Source organism: Phodopus roborovskii, unplaced genomic scaffold (assembly GCF_943737965.1).
Source record: "Phodopus roborovskii unplaced genomic scaffold, PHOROB, whole genome shotgun sequence".
NCBI classification, from domain to species: domain Eukaryota; kingdom Metazoa; phylum Chordata; class Mammalia; order Rodentia; family Cricetidae; genus Phodopus; species Phodopus roborovskii.
This window is the reverse complement of record NW_026126424.1, coordinates 15,218,921-15,237,500: the sequence shown is the minus strand read 5'-3', so window position 1 is coordinate 15,237,500 and position 18,580 is coordinate 15,218,921. Positions and strand designations below refer to the sequence as shown.

Below are 18,580 nucleotides of genomic sequence, written 5' to 3'. Positions count from 1 at the left end.
TGCTGTGGAATCTTAGAGATGGAACGACTGAGCTCTCACTTAACCCAGAAGCCAAGACTCCTTCCACTTACTGCTGCCCCCCTGTAAAGACAACAGGGAATGGCCATGAGGGGAGGAAACACTACTGCATGTACCCCTTACATCTTGCAAGAACTAGAAATCTTCCCTTTCCTTTAGTTCTTTTTTTTTTTTTTTTTTTTTTTTTTTGCCAATCTCAGAAAGCATACTCATAAAAACAAGAAACTTAGAAGAAGACTGGAGTATAGCTCCATGGTAGAGTCCTTGCCAAGCATGCATAAGGCCCTAGGTTTGACACCTGGTAGAGGGATAGAAGGATGAAATTAAAGATGACAAAAACAAGTAAAATGTAAATTAAAGAAGCTCACTGATAGAAAAATTGTGTTTGTTTTTAAATATTCAATATTTCGAACCAGTAGTTCCCAACCAAGGAGTTTTTTGTTTCATCACAACTTAGAGAGGAGTAGGAGAGCAGATATTACCAGCATATACTAAGTCAGCAACGCTGCTATGCAACCTTCTACATGTAGGCAGCTCTCTTATTTGTTGGGGATAATAATTATCTGGCTTCAAAACAGCAAAGTAACAACTGGAGGGCACTTGATTAACGTGTATGAGACCCTACGCCAATACCCAGTATGGAAGCAAAGGAAGGAGGGAGGGGAAGGGAAATAGAGAGGGAGGAAGGGAGAGGGAGGAGGAAGGGAAGAAAGGAATGCTAGCTTGAGGTATCTTTTTCTTTTTTTTTTTTTTACCAATTTTTATTTATGTGTATGTGTTTGTCACATGCTTGGGGGTATCTATGGAGGCCAGAAGGGAATGTTGGGTCCCTTGAAGCTGGCACTGCAGGTGGTTTTGAACTGGCCAACATAGGTGCTAGGAACCAAACTAGGGTCCTGTGGATGAGGAGCAAGTTTTCTTAACCACTGAGCCCTACAATAAAGATTTGAGGAACCAAAGCAGGGATTCTGTGAAAAGTCCTCAACATGTTATACATTAGGCCTTAAAAAACACATTAACAGGACTGGGAATAGTGGCAGAGCACTTACCTAGCTTGTGTGAAGAACTAATGATACATTTAGGTAAATTAGTTATATTTTTTAATCTTAATAAAAATGTACCAAATTGGCATCCTTTTCTTTTTTTCTTAAGATGTATTTATTTATTATGTATACAGATTTCTATCTGCATGTATCCCTGCAGGTCAGAAGAGGGCATCAGATCTTATTACAGTTGGTTGTGAGCCACCACATGGTTGCTGGGAATTGAACTCAGGACCTCTGGAAGACAAGCTAGTGTTCTTAACCAATGAGCCATCTCTCCAGCCCCCAAACTGGCATCTTATAACTCTATTAAGTACATTACTGAGAGAACTATTCTAACTTTAAATAAATGACAGTTTATTATCAACAAAAGCCAATTATGTGATGATGACTATGGCCTGTGTATTCAAAGTAACAGCATGAAACATCAATATTTATACACAAAAAGCAACTGTTACGTAGGTGTTGATAAATCTGCCAAATATGGACTGCAAACATTTTTAGACTCTTGTAGTCTCTTCATATGATCATTTATATTTTTCCATGAACAATCTTTGAAACCTCCCGAGTATACAATGATCAAGCTTGTGAACAGCACACATGAAAGAAAACTGTTCTCTTCTAGCAGACTGGAGAGATGACTTAGTGGTTAACAGCATTCACAGGCTGCTCTTCTAGGGGACCCTGAATAGATTCCCAGTACCCACATGGTGACTCACAACCATCTGTAAACCCACTTCCAGTAATCTAATACCTCCACAGGTATCAGGCATGCATGTGGTGCATATATATAATTAGGTAAAACAACCATATGTCCAATATTAAAAAAAAATTCTACTCTGAGATTCTGTAAGTTACACACTTAAACTAATTATTCCTTTCAAGATACTGACTCCTCTATAGATGGGAATCTCATTCTATTTCCTTTTCCTGCACTGACAGGAGGAAATTAACCATCACCTAGCTCACTGGTTCAGTCAATCAGTCTTCTATGATTCCAAATCTAGGGAAAAGGTAGGTAATAGCACATTTAGTCTTTTTAGATCTTGAGGTCAAATGGAAAAAAAAAAAAAAACTTGTCAGGAAAAAAGTTATACAATTTATCTCAAAATAATTATGTTGAGTAAAAATGGGCCCTAAATTTCAGGTTCCCTAACCTATCAGTGTAAAGATCCCTCCTCTCCACCCAATAGTGGTGATTAATCCTCTGCTTGGACACATCCAAAGGCAGGCCCATTCATACACCTGAGCCACCACCCCAGCTAAGGAATTTGTAAAGGTTGGAAGATGCAGCTAAAGCACTAAGTATAGGCCACTTCTGGAGAAAGGACCCATTAGCATTGGCTAACCATGGAAAGGAAAACAGGCCATCTTTTCTGCCGTTGAAAAAGTGTTGTACATTGAAGCTTACTTACCACCAATGTGGGTGCTGTCAGTAGTCCCCAAGCAAAAAACTCCAAAAAGATGACAATAACTGCATGATAAACACTAGGGGATCCTATTCCTTGAGGCTGTAGAAAGACATTATATTCAAAAGTTAAAAGAGCAATAGTAAACTCATGAATAACTAACAATGATAATGAGAGTCAACACTAAGAACATACAAGCATGCACTACCTAACATGGGGGTAGCTAGTCTAAACTGCTGTTTGGACTCTTCAACTTTAATTTTCATATGAGGATTTGTATGCAAACAAACATATTCCACTGCTGAGGCTTTCAAATGTATTTTACAGCCTTATGCAAAAGTATGGAAAGTGTTTGGATTTTGTACAGGCCGAAATGTTGCACTGCTCTTGATGCCGTCACAAAGAGTCACCATTAAAACAGTATACGTATCTTCCACATCCACAGAATTTAAGGACCTACTCCCCCATTCCATGCATGAAATCAGAGGAACCTGAAATCTGGAGAAGGAGTGTTGAAGGACCATGGCTGGGAACCAATTCATGTAAGATCTCATTTTTTTTTCAGCAAACATCAGTGTATATATATGCAGAAGTTCTATGACTATAATAAAAGCAAGACACTCCCAGTTCTCAAAGTTCACAGTCTAGAAAAGACAAATCTCATTGTATCCATTGGCTTATGGGTAACTTAGAGAGAGGTGAGCAGGGTTAGGTATACATTTGGATTAGTCCCTGAAAGGCTCATGGACTGAAGAACTGGTCCACAGTTGGCAGTCATACAGAGAGGAGACCATTCATGAAAGAGCCAGCTTCATCATTATCATGTTAGAACATTGATGGGTCCATAGGGAACAAGCCAATGAGGAAGTGGGACTTGGTTGAGGAAACTAAACACTAGCCCCTTCCTGTCTGTCTTCTCTCTGCCTCCTGTAACCCTAAGGTGAACTGTTCTACTTTACCACATAAGCCCAGCTCTGATGTTCTGCTTAATCATGTAGGCCCCAACGCAACAGAACTATTGGCTATGGTCTGAAGCCTTTGAAACTGTGAGAGGAAAAATCATGAAGTTGTTTTTAGGCATTTTGTCACAATAAAGACAAGCTAACATAAGCACAGGTTAAACAAAACTCTAGGGACTGGAGAGATGGCTCAGACGTTAACCAGCACTTGTTATTCTTCCGAGTGACCTGGGTTTCATTCCCAGCACCAACATAGCAGCTTACAACCATTTGTTACTCTGGTTCCAGCAAATCCAATGCCCCTTTCTGGCTCTGCAGGTACCAGGCATACAGGCAATAAAATAAATAAATCTTAAAAAAAAAAAAAAAGTAGTCAGGTAGTGGTGGCTCACACCTTTACTACCAGCACTGAGGAGGCAGAGGCAGGTGGATTTCTGTGAGTTCAAAGCCAGCACAGTCTACAGAGAAGTGCCAATACAGCCTGGGCTACATAGAGAAACCCTGAAACAACTCACTGAATGCCACAGTATATTACTTTCTTAGGTATAGAAATTAAATCCTTTTCTTTTTGTATTCTAAGGTGTGGATAGCAGAGTGGCTAGTATATAATATAAAACACCTATGACTTGATCCCTACTGACAACTGTCATGTGGTTGCTAGGTGACTTAGGGTAGCCTACACACAGTCCTGGATTAACAATAGCTCAACTTACTGTTTAAACTTTTTTTTTTTCCATCTTCTGTGGTTGGAGGACTACTTTCAACTTTACAACAGAACAAAGGCAACACATTCAGAAGAAACCAGACTTCAAATTTGGACTTCTTTCCAGGGTTTGTGAGAAATAGCACGACGCTCTCACGACACTGGGTAGTGTCAGCAGGCCACAGCTTCCCGTCAGCCATGTAAGCGCAGTAAAAGTTCAGTAGTACCCTGGATGACGCTGTCCCCCAGACCTCAACTCAGACTCTCAACTGTGTCATGAACTATAATGTTTTTTGCTCTCCGAGGAAAGTACTGTATTAATTATGGAAAACAAAAACTTCACTAAGTGTTTAATTTGTATATTTCTTTTATATAGTTGTGTATCCAGGGTCACATAAAAATTCCTCAGGAGAAAAGGAGTCTCAAAATGGAAAAGGTTTATTAAGGGGACTAATGTACCCCTTTCTACTCTTAGTGGACAGGGTGTGGCTATTCCATCTAGTTAAGCAACAGTGTTATATTACTGGAATGCCTACAAAGTGAACTCATTAAGAAAGATAAAACTAAAATTTACAAATAGCTAACTAAATCCAAGCTGTCACTAATGTCTAAGATGGAGCCTAACTTCAGGACTTGTCTTAGTATTACAACTTATTCATTATTTTAAAACTAGACTCTAACCAAAAATATTTCACATACTGGAACTCTTAACTGCTTCTACAGCTTGAGAAAAGCATCCCACTATGAAGGATAAGAAACAGCATGTGCTTTCAAAAGACAAAATCAGTTTCAGGGATGTTGATGCACCCTAGCTAACTAAAAGCACCAGCTTTTTCATTTTGGAGCCTTAGCTACTAGACAAGTGCTCTACCACCGAGCTATACTCCCAGCCCTTAAGTCATATTTTTGCTGACACTTCCAACTTGAAACCATGATAATGACAATTTGTGTTTTTAAATAATTGAAAACTTTAAGTCATATATATGTACTTGTCAGACTACTACTTCAGAAAAGCTATTTGTTTTATCCAAACTTCTGGCAGCTACAAAGAAGTTATACAACAATAATCTGCAACTTCTGGCAGATACCATGATTATATTAGTAAGCAGTACTCCTAATGATATTTGTTTGAACAAAATGCATAATCTGAGAAAACTGTTAATCTATCACATACACTCATCTGAAGCTGAAGCATAAGCTCTGGAGTGCCTGCCACACACCTACCAAAGACAGTGCAGCTGGTACTCCATAGCCAGAGATTCTGCATCCAGATCCACCCAACTGCTCATCTAAAATAATGTTCACATTGAACATGTGCAGAAAGACGTTCTGTCATCATTCCCTAATAAATATAGTATGCCAATCATTATACAGACAGCAGTGACACTTCATTAGATAGTACAAGTAATCTAGAGACAAAGTATACAGGAGGCCATATATCTATTTCAAATGGAGGCCCTGGGTTCAATCCTCCAGAATAGAGGTTGAGGAGGGTATCTGGTGCTCTGCTTCAATGAGCACACTTCATTTTGCAAAGGATACAGAAACTACTATTTTGTGCATTTCCAACCAAGCAATTTCCATGAGCTACCACATGAAAGCTAACAATTGTCTCTAACTTCAATTTCAGGAGATCCAACACCCTCCTCTGGCCTCCATGGGCAAGGAACACATGTGGTGCACAGACACATACAAACAAAACATTCATACACATTAATTTTTGTTTTGTTTTGAGACAGGGCTTCTCCCTGGAACAGTCCTGGCTGTCCTGGAACTCACTTTGTAGTCCAGGCTGGCCTCAAACTCACATAGATCCTCTTGCTTCTGCCTCCCGAGTTCTGGGACTAAAAACGTCCACATTAAATTTTAAAAATAAATCTCTAAGGTAGTCTGGCATAGTGGTACACCTCCAGAATCCCAGCATTTGATAGACCAAAAGGACTGGGAGTTCAAGGTCATCCTCACCTACAAAGTGAAGCTCCTGGTCAGTCTGGGCTATGAGAAAAAGTCAATCTCCCTAAGTTACTATATAGAACTATACATTTTTTAAATATACATATACGCATTACAGGCTATATATGCATATGATGGGAAGCGTACATTTCCCCTGAGTTTGGGTTATCTCTCTTAACATGCTTTCTGGATCCTTCTCCTCTCTTGTGAATTTCATAATTCCATTTTTTCTCTACAGTAGAATCCACTTTGTCTATGTAGCCCATTTTCCTTATCCTTTCACCTGCAGCTGGATATCTAGGTTGGTTCCATTTCTTTGCTTCCAGGAATGTGCAAGTTTATAGTGGAAGCAAGTCATTATAGTTTACCACTTAGAAAGGAGAATTAGAGAAAGTAATATCAGGTGATGAGGAAACAATTAAATGCAGGCAATGGGACACAGGCATCACAGAAGAGGATAAAAAGCTATTCTTCTAGTTTCAATTGTCAGATTTATTTTTGTTTGTTTTTCCTTTTTCTGAGGCAATGAAGGGCATTAAAATAGATAGTTCAGCTGGTAAAAAAACAACCACTGCAACAAACCTCGAGACCTGAGTTCAATCCCCAGGACTCATACAAAGCTGGAGGAGAGGGAAAGGTGGAAGAACTGTGTCCCAAGCCTTGTGGCACATGAGCACATGCTCCCGTACACATGCTCACACACCTATAAATAACAGCAACAATGATGTAACAGATAGTCAAAGTACAAAACCTTAACAGACACTAACTGTACAGATGTTCACCAGGAAGTGTAGCGTTACAACTGGGCAAACATTTGAATGGATACCTTAATCTTGCTGAGTAATGACTTCATTTGTGGATTCACTACAATGAAAGTGATTGTATTTAATGCAAAGAACTATCTAGTTTATCAGTGGTGTAATCCCATGCCTGTTTAAAAGAAAAAAAAAAATGAAGATCTTACAAAAACAAGCCAACTTGGGCTGGAGAGATGGTTCAGAGATTAAGAGCACCTGCTTCTCTTCCAGAACCCACACAAGGGCTCACAACCGTCTGTAACTCTATACCTCCAGTTCCCTGGAATCCAGTGCCCTCTCTGGCCTCTGAGGGTGCCAGAGCACATAGCAAACAGACATACATGTAAGCATATAAACATAAACACATAGTAAACATAAATAAGTCTAAATAAATAACAAGTGTTCTTTAAAAATCTAGCCAAAATAAAATTTCAACTCATTTGAATAACTGTGTAGCTCACATCCTTTAACAGGAGGGTTATAGTTAATTTACGTTACAAACGATATTGATTTAACAATAAGAGGATGTACTCTGAAATGTCACAAGTTAATTTTAATCCAACCATCTTTCTTTTCCTGTCTTTTGAAGACAAGGTTCTACATAGCCCAAGCTAACCTGGAATTTGCTGTGCAGCCCAGACCAGCCCTCTCCTTCAGAGTGCTCTGATTTTAGATGAATGCCCCCATTCTCAGCTTTACTTCTTAATCTTAGAAATTTTAACATGGTCAACATGTCTTTATATGCAATAAAACTTAGAGCTAAATTTTTTAGTGCAATATATAGACCCTTCAAAAACAAATTCACCTGTGCCATTATTACTTTCCTTGGTGAAATGGCAGCCAACAGATTATGAAGACATAATTTAACATACAGTAATTACCTCTACAATTACTTATGCTGTTCTTAAGCAGACCTACTCTTAAATTTGAATACTGAACAGGGAAAAAACTTTAAAAAGTGTTTCTACTAAAATCAGAAACAAGAAAAGGGTGTCTACTTCCTTCACTTTTTCAGTATAGTGCTTAAAGTCTTAGCTAATGCAGTAATATAAGCAAAAGGGATACAAATACAAAAGGAAAAAGTCAAAAATTCTTATTTGCAGATTATATAATTCTTTAAATTAGACCCTACAAGAAAAGCTCCTTAGTGTTGATACTTTCATTAACATACAAATTAATAATCTTCCTAATAATAATGTTCTGAAAAAGATAACAAAATAATCCAATTCACTATTGTCTCCAAATAAATAAATAAATAGGGGTCAGAGAGATGAATCAGCAAGTAAGATTACTAGCCCCTTACAGAAGATTCAGATTTAATTTCCAGCACCCACATAATAGCTCACAATCACTTGGAACTCTGATCTCAGGAGATCCAATGCTCTCTTCTGACCTCTGAGGACACCAGGCAGGAATGTGGTACAGACATACATGCAGGTAAAATACCTATACACATAAAAATAAATGCCTTGGAGTAAACATAACTAAAGAAGTAAATGAAATCTATAACAAAAACTTGAAAACACTGAAGTAATCTAAGTGGACACTTAGAAAATAGAATGACATCTCATGTTCTTGGATTAAAAGAACTTATGCCGTGAAAATGACCATCCTATTAAAAAACCATCTATATATTCAATGAAACCCCCATTAAAATTCCAATGTCATTCTTCAAATGAGAAAGACCAATACTAGGGCAAAACAATACCTGATCTCACATTATATGACAGATATATATTTAACAAAAACAGCATGATATTGTCACAAAACAAGCATGGAAATGAAAGAGCCCAGAAACAAACCCACACAGTTACAGCTACTAACTTCTAACATGTATAAAAACCATGTACTGAGAAAGGAGTGCCTCTTCTAACAGATGGTGCTGGATTTCCAAATCTACAAGAATGAAACTAGATCCCTAGATCTTACCTTGCACAAAAATTAATTCAAAATGGATCAGAGACCTAAACCACTGAACCCACTGGGGGAAAGCACGTCAACAGAGGTGAGAATTTTCTTAAAAGGATACCAATAGCACAGGGAAAAAATTGTCAAATGGGATTCCATTAAATCCAGACACTTCTGTATGGCATTGGTGGACACAGCCTAGAAAATGGGAGAAAATTCTTGCTAGCTATACAAATGACAGGTAAGTAACATGTAAAATACACAAATAAAAAACATAAATAGAAAGTCTATTGTATGAAAGTGTATTGCTGTGACTGGTGTAATAAACAGCTGAATGGCCAATAGCTAGGCAGAAAAGAATAGGCAGGATGTCTGGACAGAGAACTCTGGGAAGAAGAAAGGCGGGGAGGCAGTGAGACAGGGAGAGGAAATAGGAAATGGAAGATGGAAGAGAGGTAACACCAAGTGGCAGAACGTAGATTAATATAATAGGCTAATTTAAGTTATAAGAGCTAGTTGAAATAAGCCTAAGCTAAAAGCCAAACTCTCACAATTAATAAGTCTCTGTGTCACTATTTGGGGGCTGGCAAGTCTGACAAGAAAGATTACTACATAAATCGAATAACCCAAGCAATAACTGGGCAAATGAAATAAAGCCAATATCAGAAGATGATGTTCAATAAACACGGGAAAACATGTTAAATCAGCAGAGAAATTAAAATTTAAACTACACTGAAATTCCATCTCAACCCAATCAAACTGACACTCATTGAGGGAACAAACCAAAACAAATGCTAGCTAAGAAGCCACCAAAAGGGAATCCTCATACACTGCTAGTGGGAGGTACTCCAACTACTATGGACATCAGTGTAGAAGCTTCTCAAAACACTAAAAACAGATCAACCACAAGACCAGGCCTACCACTCCTTGTTATTACCCAGAGAAGCCCAAGTCAGCACATCACAGATACTTACGTAAAACACTGTACACATTAGTAAGTTATGGGAACCTAGATAGATAGCCCTTAACAGGAATGGATAGATAAAACACACACAAGGCATGTACACACATAAACTCTTTAATTCTTTTCAGCAACAAAGAACAACTAACATGGTCAGGCAGTGTAGTGTATACCTTTGATCTTAACAATGGGGAGGCAGAGGCAGGAGGATCTCTGAGTTTGAGGCCAGCTTGATTTACAAAGAGAGCTTCAGGACAGCCAGGGGTACACAGAAAAACCTATCTCAAAAAACAAAACAAACAAACAAAAAAACTAAAAGGTTTGCATTAAAAAATAAAAATAAAAGGTACAACTAGAGACATTAAGTGAATTAAAAAGTCTCAGGAACACAAGCCATGTTTTCTCTCACATGTATTTATTCCATGAAAGTAGAATTAAACGGACCAAAGACGACTTGGGAGATAGCAAAAAAGGGAAGGTAGGAGTATGGGAGCAATATGTCAAAGTACGTTACATACTGAATGAAAATGCCACAGTAATGAACAGAGGTAATGGATACAAGGCAATAAACACTTTTAGAAAGGTAAAGTTGTATGTCTAAATAAAAAATAATTTCATAGTCTTAATGCATTCCACATGAACAACAGTGATTTTACTTCTGTTTGCCTGATAATCTTTTGCTTTCTATTCATAGGTTGAAACGTTGTTTATTAATATATATTTCATATATCTTTGGCAATGTTACATTTATGTAAATATATCCTTAATATATATAATATAAATGTCAAATATATCTTCCCTTAGCTTAGTAAACTTAACTTCTTAAAAAAAAAAAAATCAAAGGAGAAGTATGGAAACTAAGGCTCGGCCATAGAGTACTTGCCTAGCATTTGTGAAAACCCAAGTTTATCTGGAGCAACCTCAACAAAACTCATATACACCACAATACAACTTAATGTGGCTTGACCTTTGATCTACACTACTTAAAGGTGCAAACTGAATACAATTTCAAGGGGAAAGAAATTAGTAACACACCATTAGCATGCCACTTAATGGTAGCGCATTTGCCTAGGACATGTGAGGTCATAAGTTCAATACCTAGCACAAGTAAGTTATAACTAACCTAGTTCATTCAGAAGGATTAATTTCTTCAATAGATAACTATAAATCTACTTTAATTTTTGCCTAATCAGTAGCAACTTTTAGTTTCCACAATATTAAAATTGGTTGCATAAACTTAGAACATTAACCCTAAAAAGAAAAAAGAATTAGATCAATCATTGATCACCTATGTCAACTACTGTTCAAAGATTGTCAGACTGACCACATAGTCCCAGGTATCTACCTGCCTCTAAATGAATCCAATGGTAAACGCCTTTAAAGGCTGAGACTGTAATGTCAGTAACAACAGCTCAACAACAATCCACAACAAAACACACAACCTAAAAACCAAAAGCTAATTTTCCCCTTAAAAAAACTAAAGAGGTGGGGTAGAGTGGAGAGGACTAGAAAGATGACCCAGTGGTTAAGATCACCTTCTAGCAGCTCTTTCAGTGGACCCTGGTTTCATTTCTAGCACCCACATGGTGGCTAACTACCACAATAACCCCAGTTCCAAGGGATCTAATGGCCTCTTCTGGTCTCCAAAGTCACTGCACTCATATGATGAGACATACAAGCAGGCAAAACACCCACACATGAAATAAAAATAAATCTTAATGTTCACAACAGTAATCTAACTTACATATGGTGGCAGAAAAGCATTGCCATCTTAAAACTTTCATACGCATGAGAGTACATACATACACCCACCCACCCCACATAGGCCCATGGGATTCAGTGATGAAAGCAAGGCTCTTACTCTGAAGACAATACCACTATTCTTATGAATAACAACTGGAGATGGCTCAACCATTATGAGCACTTGTGCTCTTTGCAGAGGACCCATGTTCGGTTCCCTGCACTCAGATGGCAGTGAAAAACCATCTGTAACTCAAGTTCCAGAGAATACGACCCCCTCTTCTGACCTCTTCAGGCACCAAGCATGCATGTTAAGCACATACATACATTCAGGCAAAAATACCCATACACATAAAAGTTTAATAATTTTTTTTTCTTTCTTCCTGTTTGAGTAGCACTAGCTGTCCCGACACTCAGGGGGGTCCTGAATCACAGAGATTCGCCTGTTTCTGCCTCAGGGGTGCTGGGATGAAAGGTGTGCAAGGCCACCACCAGGCTCATAATCTTTTTGTTTGTTTTTTGAGACAGAGTTTCTTTGTATAACCCTGGCTGTCCTGGAAGTTGCTTTGTAAACCAGGCTGGCCTTGTGAACTCACAGAGATCCACCTGCCTCTGCTTCCCAAGTGATAGTATTAAATGCACGGACCAACACTACCCTGCACATAATCTTAAAAAAAAGAAAGAAAAAGGAGAGGAAAACAAAGTATAGTTGTATAGTTCAAGGTGAAGGATAATGCTCTAAGACCTCAGCCTAAAAGTTGTCATTGATCTATCATTGATCTAGTGTACCATTAAGATATTATGGTACTAGTTACTAGTGAAAAGTAATATATTTTGTACACTAAAGCAAGCTGTAAATTTGCTTATCTTTATAAATACAAAACAAAATACAAGACCTTCTTCTTGCCAGGCCTGGTAGCAGGTACCTATAATGCCATCACTTGCAAGGCAGAAGTGGGAGTTGAAGTCATTCTGAGCTACACAAGATCTCTTCTAAAAAATATCTCACTAAAACAACAAAAACTTTTACAGAGTAAACCAAACAAAAATCCATCAAACAGGCAATGAAACTACAAGTTAAAAGGTGTGTTTCTTGGCCAGGCTGTGGTGGCATACGCAGGTGAATCTCTGTGAGGCCAGCCTGGTCTACAAAGCAAGTTCAAGGGAGGCTCCAAAGCAATACAGGGAAACCCAAAACAAACAAACAAACAAAAAGGTGTGTTTCTTAATCTTTCACTCTTGTCTTCTGCAAATATTGGTCTTAAATATCATCTGGTTTCATAAAATGTGCTTCGTTAAAAATTTTGTCTTTCATCTAGCGGTTGTGGCACATACATTTAATTCCCAGCGCTGAGACAGTCAGATCTCTGAATTCGAGGCCAGCCTGGTCTACAGAGCAAAGTTCCAGGACAACCAAAGTTACACAAAGCAGTCTCAAAAAACAAAATTTGTCTTCTTACAGCTGACAGTAATCTTTTCTCCCAATATAGTTCTTACCAACTTGGTCAAAACAGCTAAGCTGAATTCATCAGATCAAAGTAATATTTTAATCTGGTTTCTTTTGTCAATAAATGTCAAAGCTATGACAACTAATAAATCTGACAGTTAACCAAACACACTCTGAAATCTTTCCATATGTCTCAAGCTTTCTAAATTTTTGGCAGTTGGACTAGGCCATGTTCTCAAATGTCAGAAGAAAAGTTGTCATTTATTTCAAACTGGATTCAGCAAATCCTCAGCGGTGGCCTACTTACATTTTTAGTGCTTTGCTAGCATTGATCGAGGCTCCATTAAATTACAAACAAATGGATGAAAGGAACCATGTCTGCAACTTCACGGGAAAGAGACACATCTTATTTTTCCATTCTGTTTCCGAACGTGATACCAAAGGACTCGGCAAGGATCAGCGTGTGAACAGCAGGGAAACCTCAGCACAACAAAAAGTGTACGCTCGTTTGCCAATTACAAAGCCTATATCCACTTCTGGTAAGCCACTGCACACTGCATAAAGTTTACTGCGAATAACGACTGTCTAAAAGGCACATTTGTATCCCTAGCTCGCCTGCCTTTCAGAGTCTTCTCTGATCCTCACCCCATGACAATTTAAAGACTGTTATTTTGAAGCACAAGGTGACGACTTCTTTAAAGGAGAGTATGTATAGGCCCCAGGTAGTAAGGTCAGGCTTCCGACGCCGGGAGCCCAGGCGAGCCCACCCCGCGACGGGGTCACCGAGCCCGGGGCGGTTCAGAGCCGCCGTTCCGGCTCCCGGCGACCACGACGGGACAACGCACGTACCCTGGCCCAGCGGGCCGCGGCGGCGGCGGCCACCCGCCACAGCATATGGAGCGCAGCGCTGCCCGGCCTCCCCGCGCGCCGCGCTGGGCCTGGCGGAGCTACGGAGGGGCCGACGCCTCCCCCCGCGGCCGGTGCACGTGGGCCGAGGCCGCAGGCTCCCGAGACGCCGCGACCGGCCGCAGGTGCGGGCGGCTTCCGAAGAAGGCAGGCCGCGGAGGCCGCAGGTGGAGACCGCGGCAGCGCCGGCAGTGCGGGCCGGCTGGGTGCTCCCGGCCGGCGAAGGCGGAAGCAGGGGGAAGAGCGAGCTGGGCCCGCGCCGGGGCCGCCCTGCGGCGCGGAACCAAGACTCACCGTGCCTCCGTCCTTAATGATGATCTTCTTGGCCAGCATGATACTGCGGTTCGCGGCCCGTTTCTTTTTCTTCCCCTGGGTCATTTTACCATCCTCGACTCCCGGCGCTGCAGCAGCCACTCAGGGGGCGGGCGGCCCCAGCGGCGAGTGCGGTCCCGCCACTACTGCCGGGCCGAGCCGCTCCGGGCGCACGCCGCCATCTTGAGGGCCCGGCCTGCCTCCGGCGGCGCGTCACATCGTGCGATGGGCTGAGTCGCCCGCCCCGCCCCCATGACGCGGCCACGCCCCCGCAGTGCGGCCACGCCCCTCAAGACTGGCAGAGCGCGCAGGGAGGAGTCCTGGGGTCGGGAGGAGCCAGGTCCCTGACTAGCTAGCTAGATGCTGTTTTCGGAAGATGCTGAGCAGCGGGTATACTGTTTCTCCTTCGCAGATGAAGGAATTCAAGTTTCAAAAAGTTATTGCCTGCTCAAATCTGACAGTTTCTCAGAACCCCTAACCAGACTTACCAGCAACCGCGTCAACTGCTCCCCCACCTAAGAAATGAAGGGAAGTTTTACAGGAATGGTCCCTAGCAGGTAGAGGGGTTTTTGTTTTGTTTTGTTTTTTCAGCTGTTGATCTGATGCTCAGCTAGGTCATGCTTACTTACACAGCCCCCTATTCCCAGGACATTTTATCCTCACTACCACCTCCGCCAATCTAAACAAGATACGTCATGCTTCGAAGGCTTTTGTTTAAAGAAATCAGTTTGACTACAAACTGACTAGACACAAGTAGAATATGAAATATAAAGCATTACCACATGCATTTATTTATTTATTGAGACAGGGCTCATTATATAGACCAGGCTGGCCTCAAACTCAGACATCCTCCTGACTGCTCCTATGCTGTGATCAAAGGCAGGTGCCACAGTGTGCCTGGCAAAATTTTGATTGTAGCAATTTTGAAAACCTTATTCCCAAGTATACCTTCGGTGTTAGGTCATGAAAGAGCACAATGCATGCTATCTACCCTCAAACTGTTCGATAAAGGGAAGCAGGTGACGAAGCAAAATGTGCAAATGGTGAACCTGGATGTGGTGGTTCTAAGATACATTCACAAATACAATATTCCTCCCTGGAAGAAGTGGATTAGGCTCCCTCTCTCCTGGCTTATGACCTGGCTAGTGATGCCCTTCTGTTTTAACAGATCAAGGCAGAAGTGGCAGTGCTGACTTCAGAGGTTAGGTCATAAAAGGCACTGGGTGTTTTTGCTAGGATTTTCATTCACTCCAAGTCAGGAGTGTCACTTGCTAAGGCATGATACTAGAGGAGCTATGGAGGTACAGTTGTTGAGGAGCTGAAATCTCCTGTGAAGTTTTGTGGATCTTGGAAATAGATCCTTTAGTCCTGCTCAAACCTTGAGCTGACTGCAGACAGCCTGACTACAATTTTATGAGGCCTTCAGCTAGGACCACCCAGCTTAGTCAGCAATATAGTTCTTTTGGAGTGCCAGTCCTGCAAGCACAGGGCTTCGAACTTTATCCCCAACAATGAATAAACCCAGCATGGAAGTGCATGTCTGGAACCTGGTACTCAGGAGGCCGAAGCAGAAGAATCAAAATGTCAAGGACAAACCTGAGACCAGCCTGGAATACATGAGACCCTGTCTTAAAAATGGGTGAGAGGGGTAGAAGTTTCAGTCCACCAAACTGGGGCTGTTTATTACATGGCCGTAAGTAACTAATAGAAAGGGTAAAGGAGAAAGTATAGGGTCCATTTGAGTGTTTACATTACTGCAGCTTTTCCATAAAAAGAATAAACTTGATTGGATGTTCTGTTCTTTCTACTTCCCTGCTGACAAAAAAAAAAAAAAAAAAAAAAAAAAAGAAACCAAACTAATCTTCATGGTGGGAGAAGAAAACATCTTGACCAAATGAGTAAGATTTTATCATACTTACTTTCAAAATAAAATTCTTACATAGAAACTTTTTTGAAGTCTAACTTGAAGCTGTTGAGAGTGGGACTAAATTCCAGGAATTTATTTTGGATGGGTACAAAGGGCTGAGATTATTGTTGTAAATTAGGTGTATTGGTGCATACCCCGGGTCCTGGCATTTATGATGCAGAGGCAGACTGATCCTGAGTTCCAGGCTGGCCAATATAGCAAGTTAAGGCTAGCCATGGGCTACATGACAGCTGGTCTACAAAAAATTATTGTATAGTTACTCCAACTTTCACAACCTCCAAAAATCATACTTCAGCTATATCAAAGTTACTGGTCAGTTGTCCAAAGCTATTTGAGGATCAACAATAGTGCTTATCAGCTCTTTTTAGAGTAGGGTTGAAAAGGTGTGTCTATATGATCCCATCACATAAAACTAACACAGCTGGGCGGTGGTGGTAGTACATACCTTTAATCCCACCCAGCACTAGGGAGGCAGAAGCATGCTGATCTCTGTTCAAGGCCAGCCTGGTCTACAGAGCAAGTTCTAGGACAGCTTGGGCTATTACACAGAGAAGCCTTATCTTGGAAAAAAGTAGCACCACAACTAAAAAGAGCTGACAGAATAGAACGGGGTGGGTGGGGAGACTGTTCATTGAATTCAGGCACATAGACAATTCAGTGAGAGTCAATGTGAACAAATAAAGTAGAAGTTTAGACTACTGTAACCAACAAAATAAACTCCAGAAGCAAAGTGACTGGGTGGGTGTCAATTTAATCACTAAAAGAATGGACAACTGTCTTTTTTTTTTTTAAGAAAGCCTTAAAGAACAGAGAACATGTTTGCGTAGGAATAGAACCACAGTAAATATAGTGACACACAAATATTCACCTTTCAGAAAGAAACAACTATAAACTGTGGAAATTATTCACCACAGAAGGTGCTTGGGAATGGAGTTGAACAGACATGATTTTTCACTCATATATTTTTAACCTTGAGTCAGGTAAAATGGTTTACATGTTTAATAATAAAAACTTAAATTTATAAAAATGGACACAAATAAAAACTAATGAGTCATTAACTTTTTTTCTCCATGCATATAAAAAGTAAAATGTAATTTAAAAAATTCTTTTAAATGCTCTGCTAGGTGTGGTGGGGAAAGACCATTGCCCAGGAGGCTATGGCAGCAGCAAACATTTGAAGTAACCCTTAGCTACATAGCTTTAAGATAACTCAGGTTAGACCATGAGACACTGTCTCAAAACCAAAATCAATAACAAAAGGAGTTCTTTAAAAATACTATCTCTGGGGACTGGAGAAATGGCTCAGTGATTAAAAGCATTGGCTGCTGTTCCAGAGGTTCTGAGTTCAATTCCCAGCAACCATCCATAATGAGATCTGGTTCCTCTTCTGGCCTTCAAGCAGAACACTGTATACATAATAAATCTTACAAAAATAAAATAAAAAAATAAAACAAACAAAAAAACCAAAAATATTATCTTTGTGAGTTCACAGATATAGCCTACAAAATTTTCACATCTACTCTGGCATAGTCCCTTGCATCACGATTAAAGCTAATGAAGTGAAAATGTCATATAAAACCAAAATATTTAATACAAAATCAAATTTAACTGATAGGGAAAATGGAAACAAATAACATAGTTAAATGGGAAATGAAACTCTCAAAGACATAATTAAAAAGAAAGTAAAAAGGAAGAAGGGAGGAAAAGAAAAAGAGAAACAAGGAGGGAGATGGATGAGACAGGGGTCTACTTTGAGAGGCAGGATGACCCTCAGACTTGCTGTAGCCCACACAACCTCAGTCTCCAGAATGATTGGATTACAGGGCTGCACTGTATATGCTGTAACTCCCTATATGGACCATCATGGCCTCAACTTTAAGACAACTGCCTGCATCTGCATGCTACCATGCCTGGCAAACTATTTTTATTTATTTATTCCTTTGTTTTTATTTAGTTACTTATTTGATAGGATCTCACTATGTAGGCTACCCTCAAATTCACAGAGATCCACCTGCCTCTGCCTCCAAAGCCCTGAGAACAAAGGCATGTGCCTTCTGCCTGGTTTTATTTTAAATTATGTGTAGGTATGTGTCTGCATGTAGGCATATGCACATGAGTACAAGAGTTAGTGGAGAACAGAGGTCCACAAACCCGTGGAGCTGGAGTTATAGATGGCTGTGAGCCTCCTAATATGGGTGCTGGGAACGAAAATTGGGTCCTCTGGGAGAGCAGCAAGTACTCTTAAGCATTTAGCTATTTCTCCAGTCTTAAAAGAAACACTAACACAAAAAATAACATTGGAGTTTCAGTTAGTGCTTTTTATGAGAACTTAGCAAAAATACCTTTGTAAAATGCTGAGATTTTGTCCCTTCTGGGCTCTTGAAGTATTCCATGTGTGGCTGGCTATATCAGAGTAGAAGTGGGGATAAATGTGGATGCCACAACAGAATCCATCACACAGTGAAGGAAAGGTCCTGAGTAACTACTGAACCTGGCC

The 18,580-nt window shown here is 40.3% G+C and overlaps 1 protein-coding gene across 1 annotated transcript in view; it reads right to left on the bottom strand.

Annotated features, from left to right (window-relative positions):
• Mfsd14a (major facilitator superfamily domain containing 14A) overlaps positions 1-14,389 on the bottom strand; it is a 30,255-nt gene extending 15,866 nt beyond the window's left edge. Inside the window, exons 1-2 of the mRNA XM_051185613.1 lie at positions 14,139-14,389; positions 2,477-2,572 (exon numbers count right to left, since the gene is read on the bottom strand). Coding sequence (XP_051041570.1) covers positions 2,477-2,572; positions 14,139-14,222 — 180 coding nt within the window. The 5' untranslated portion in view covers positions 14,223-14,389. The remainder of the gene's footprint in view (positions 1-2,476; positions 2,573-14,138) is intronic.
• Between the last annotated feature and the right edge of the window lie 4,191 nt (positions 14,390-18,580).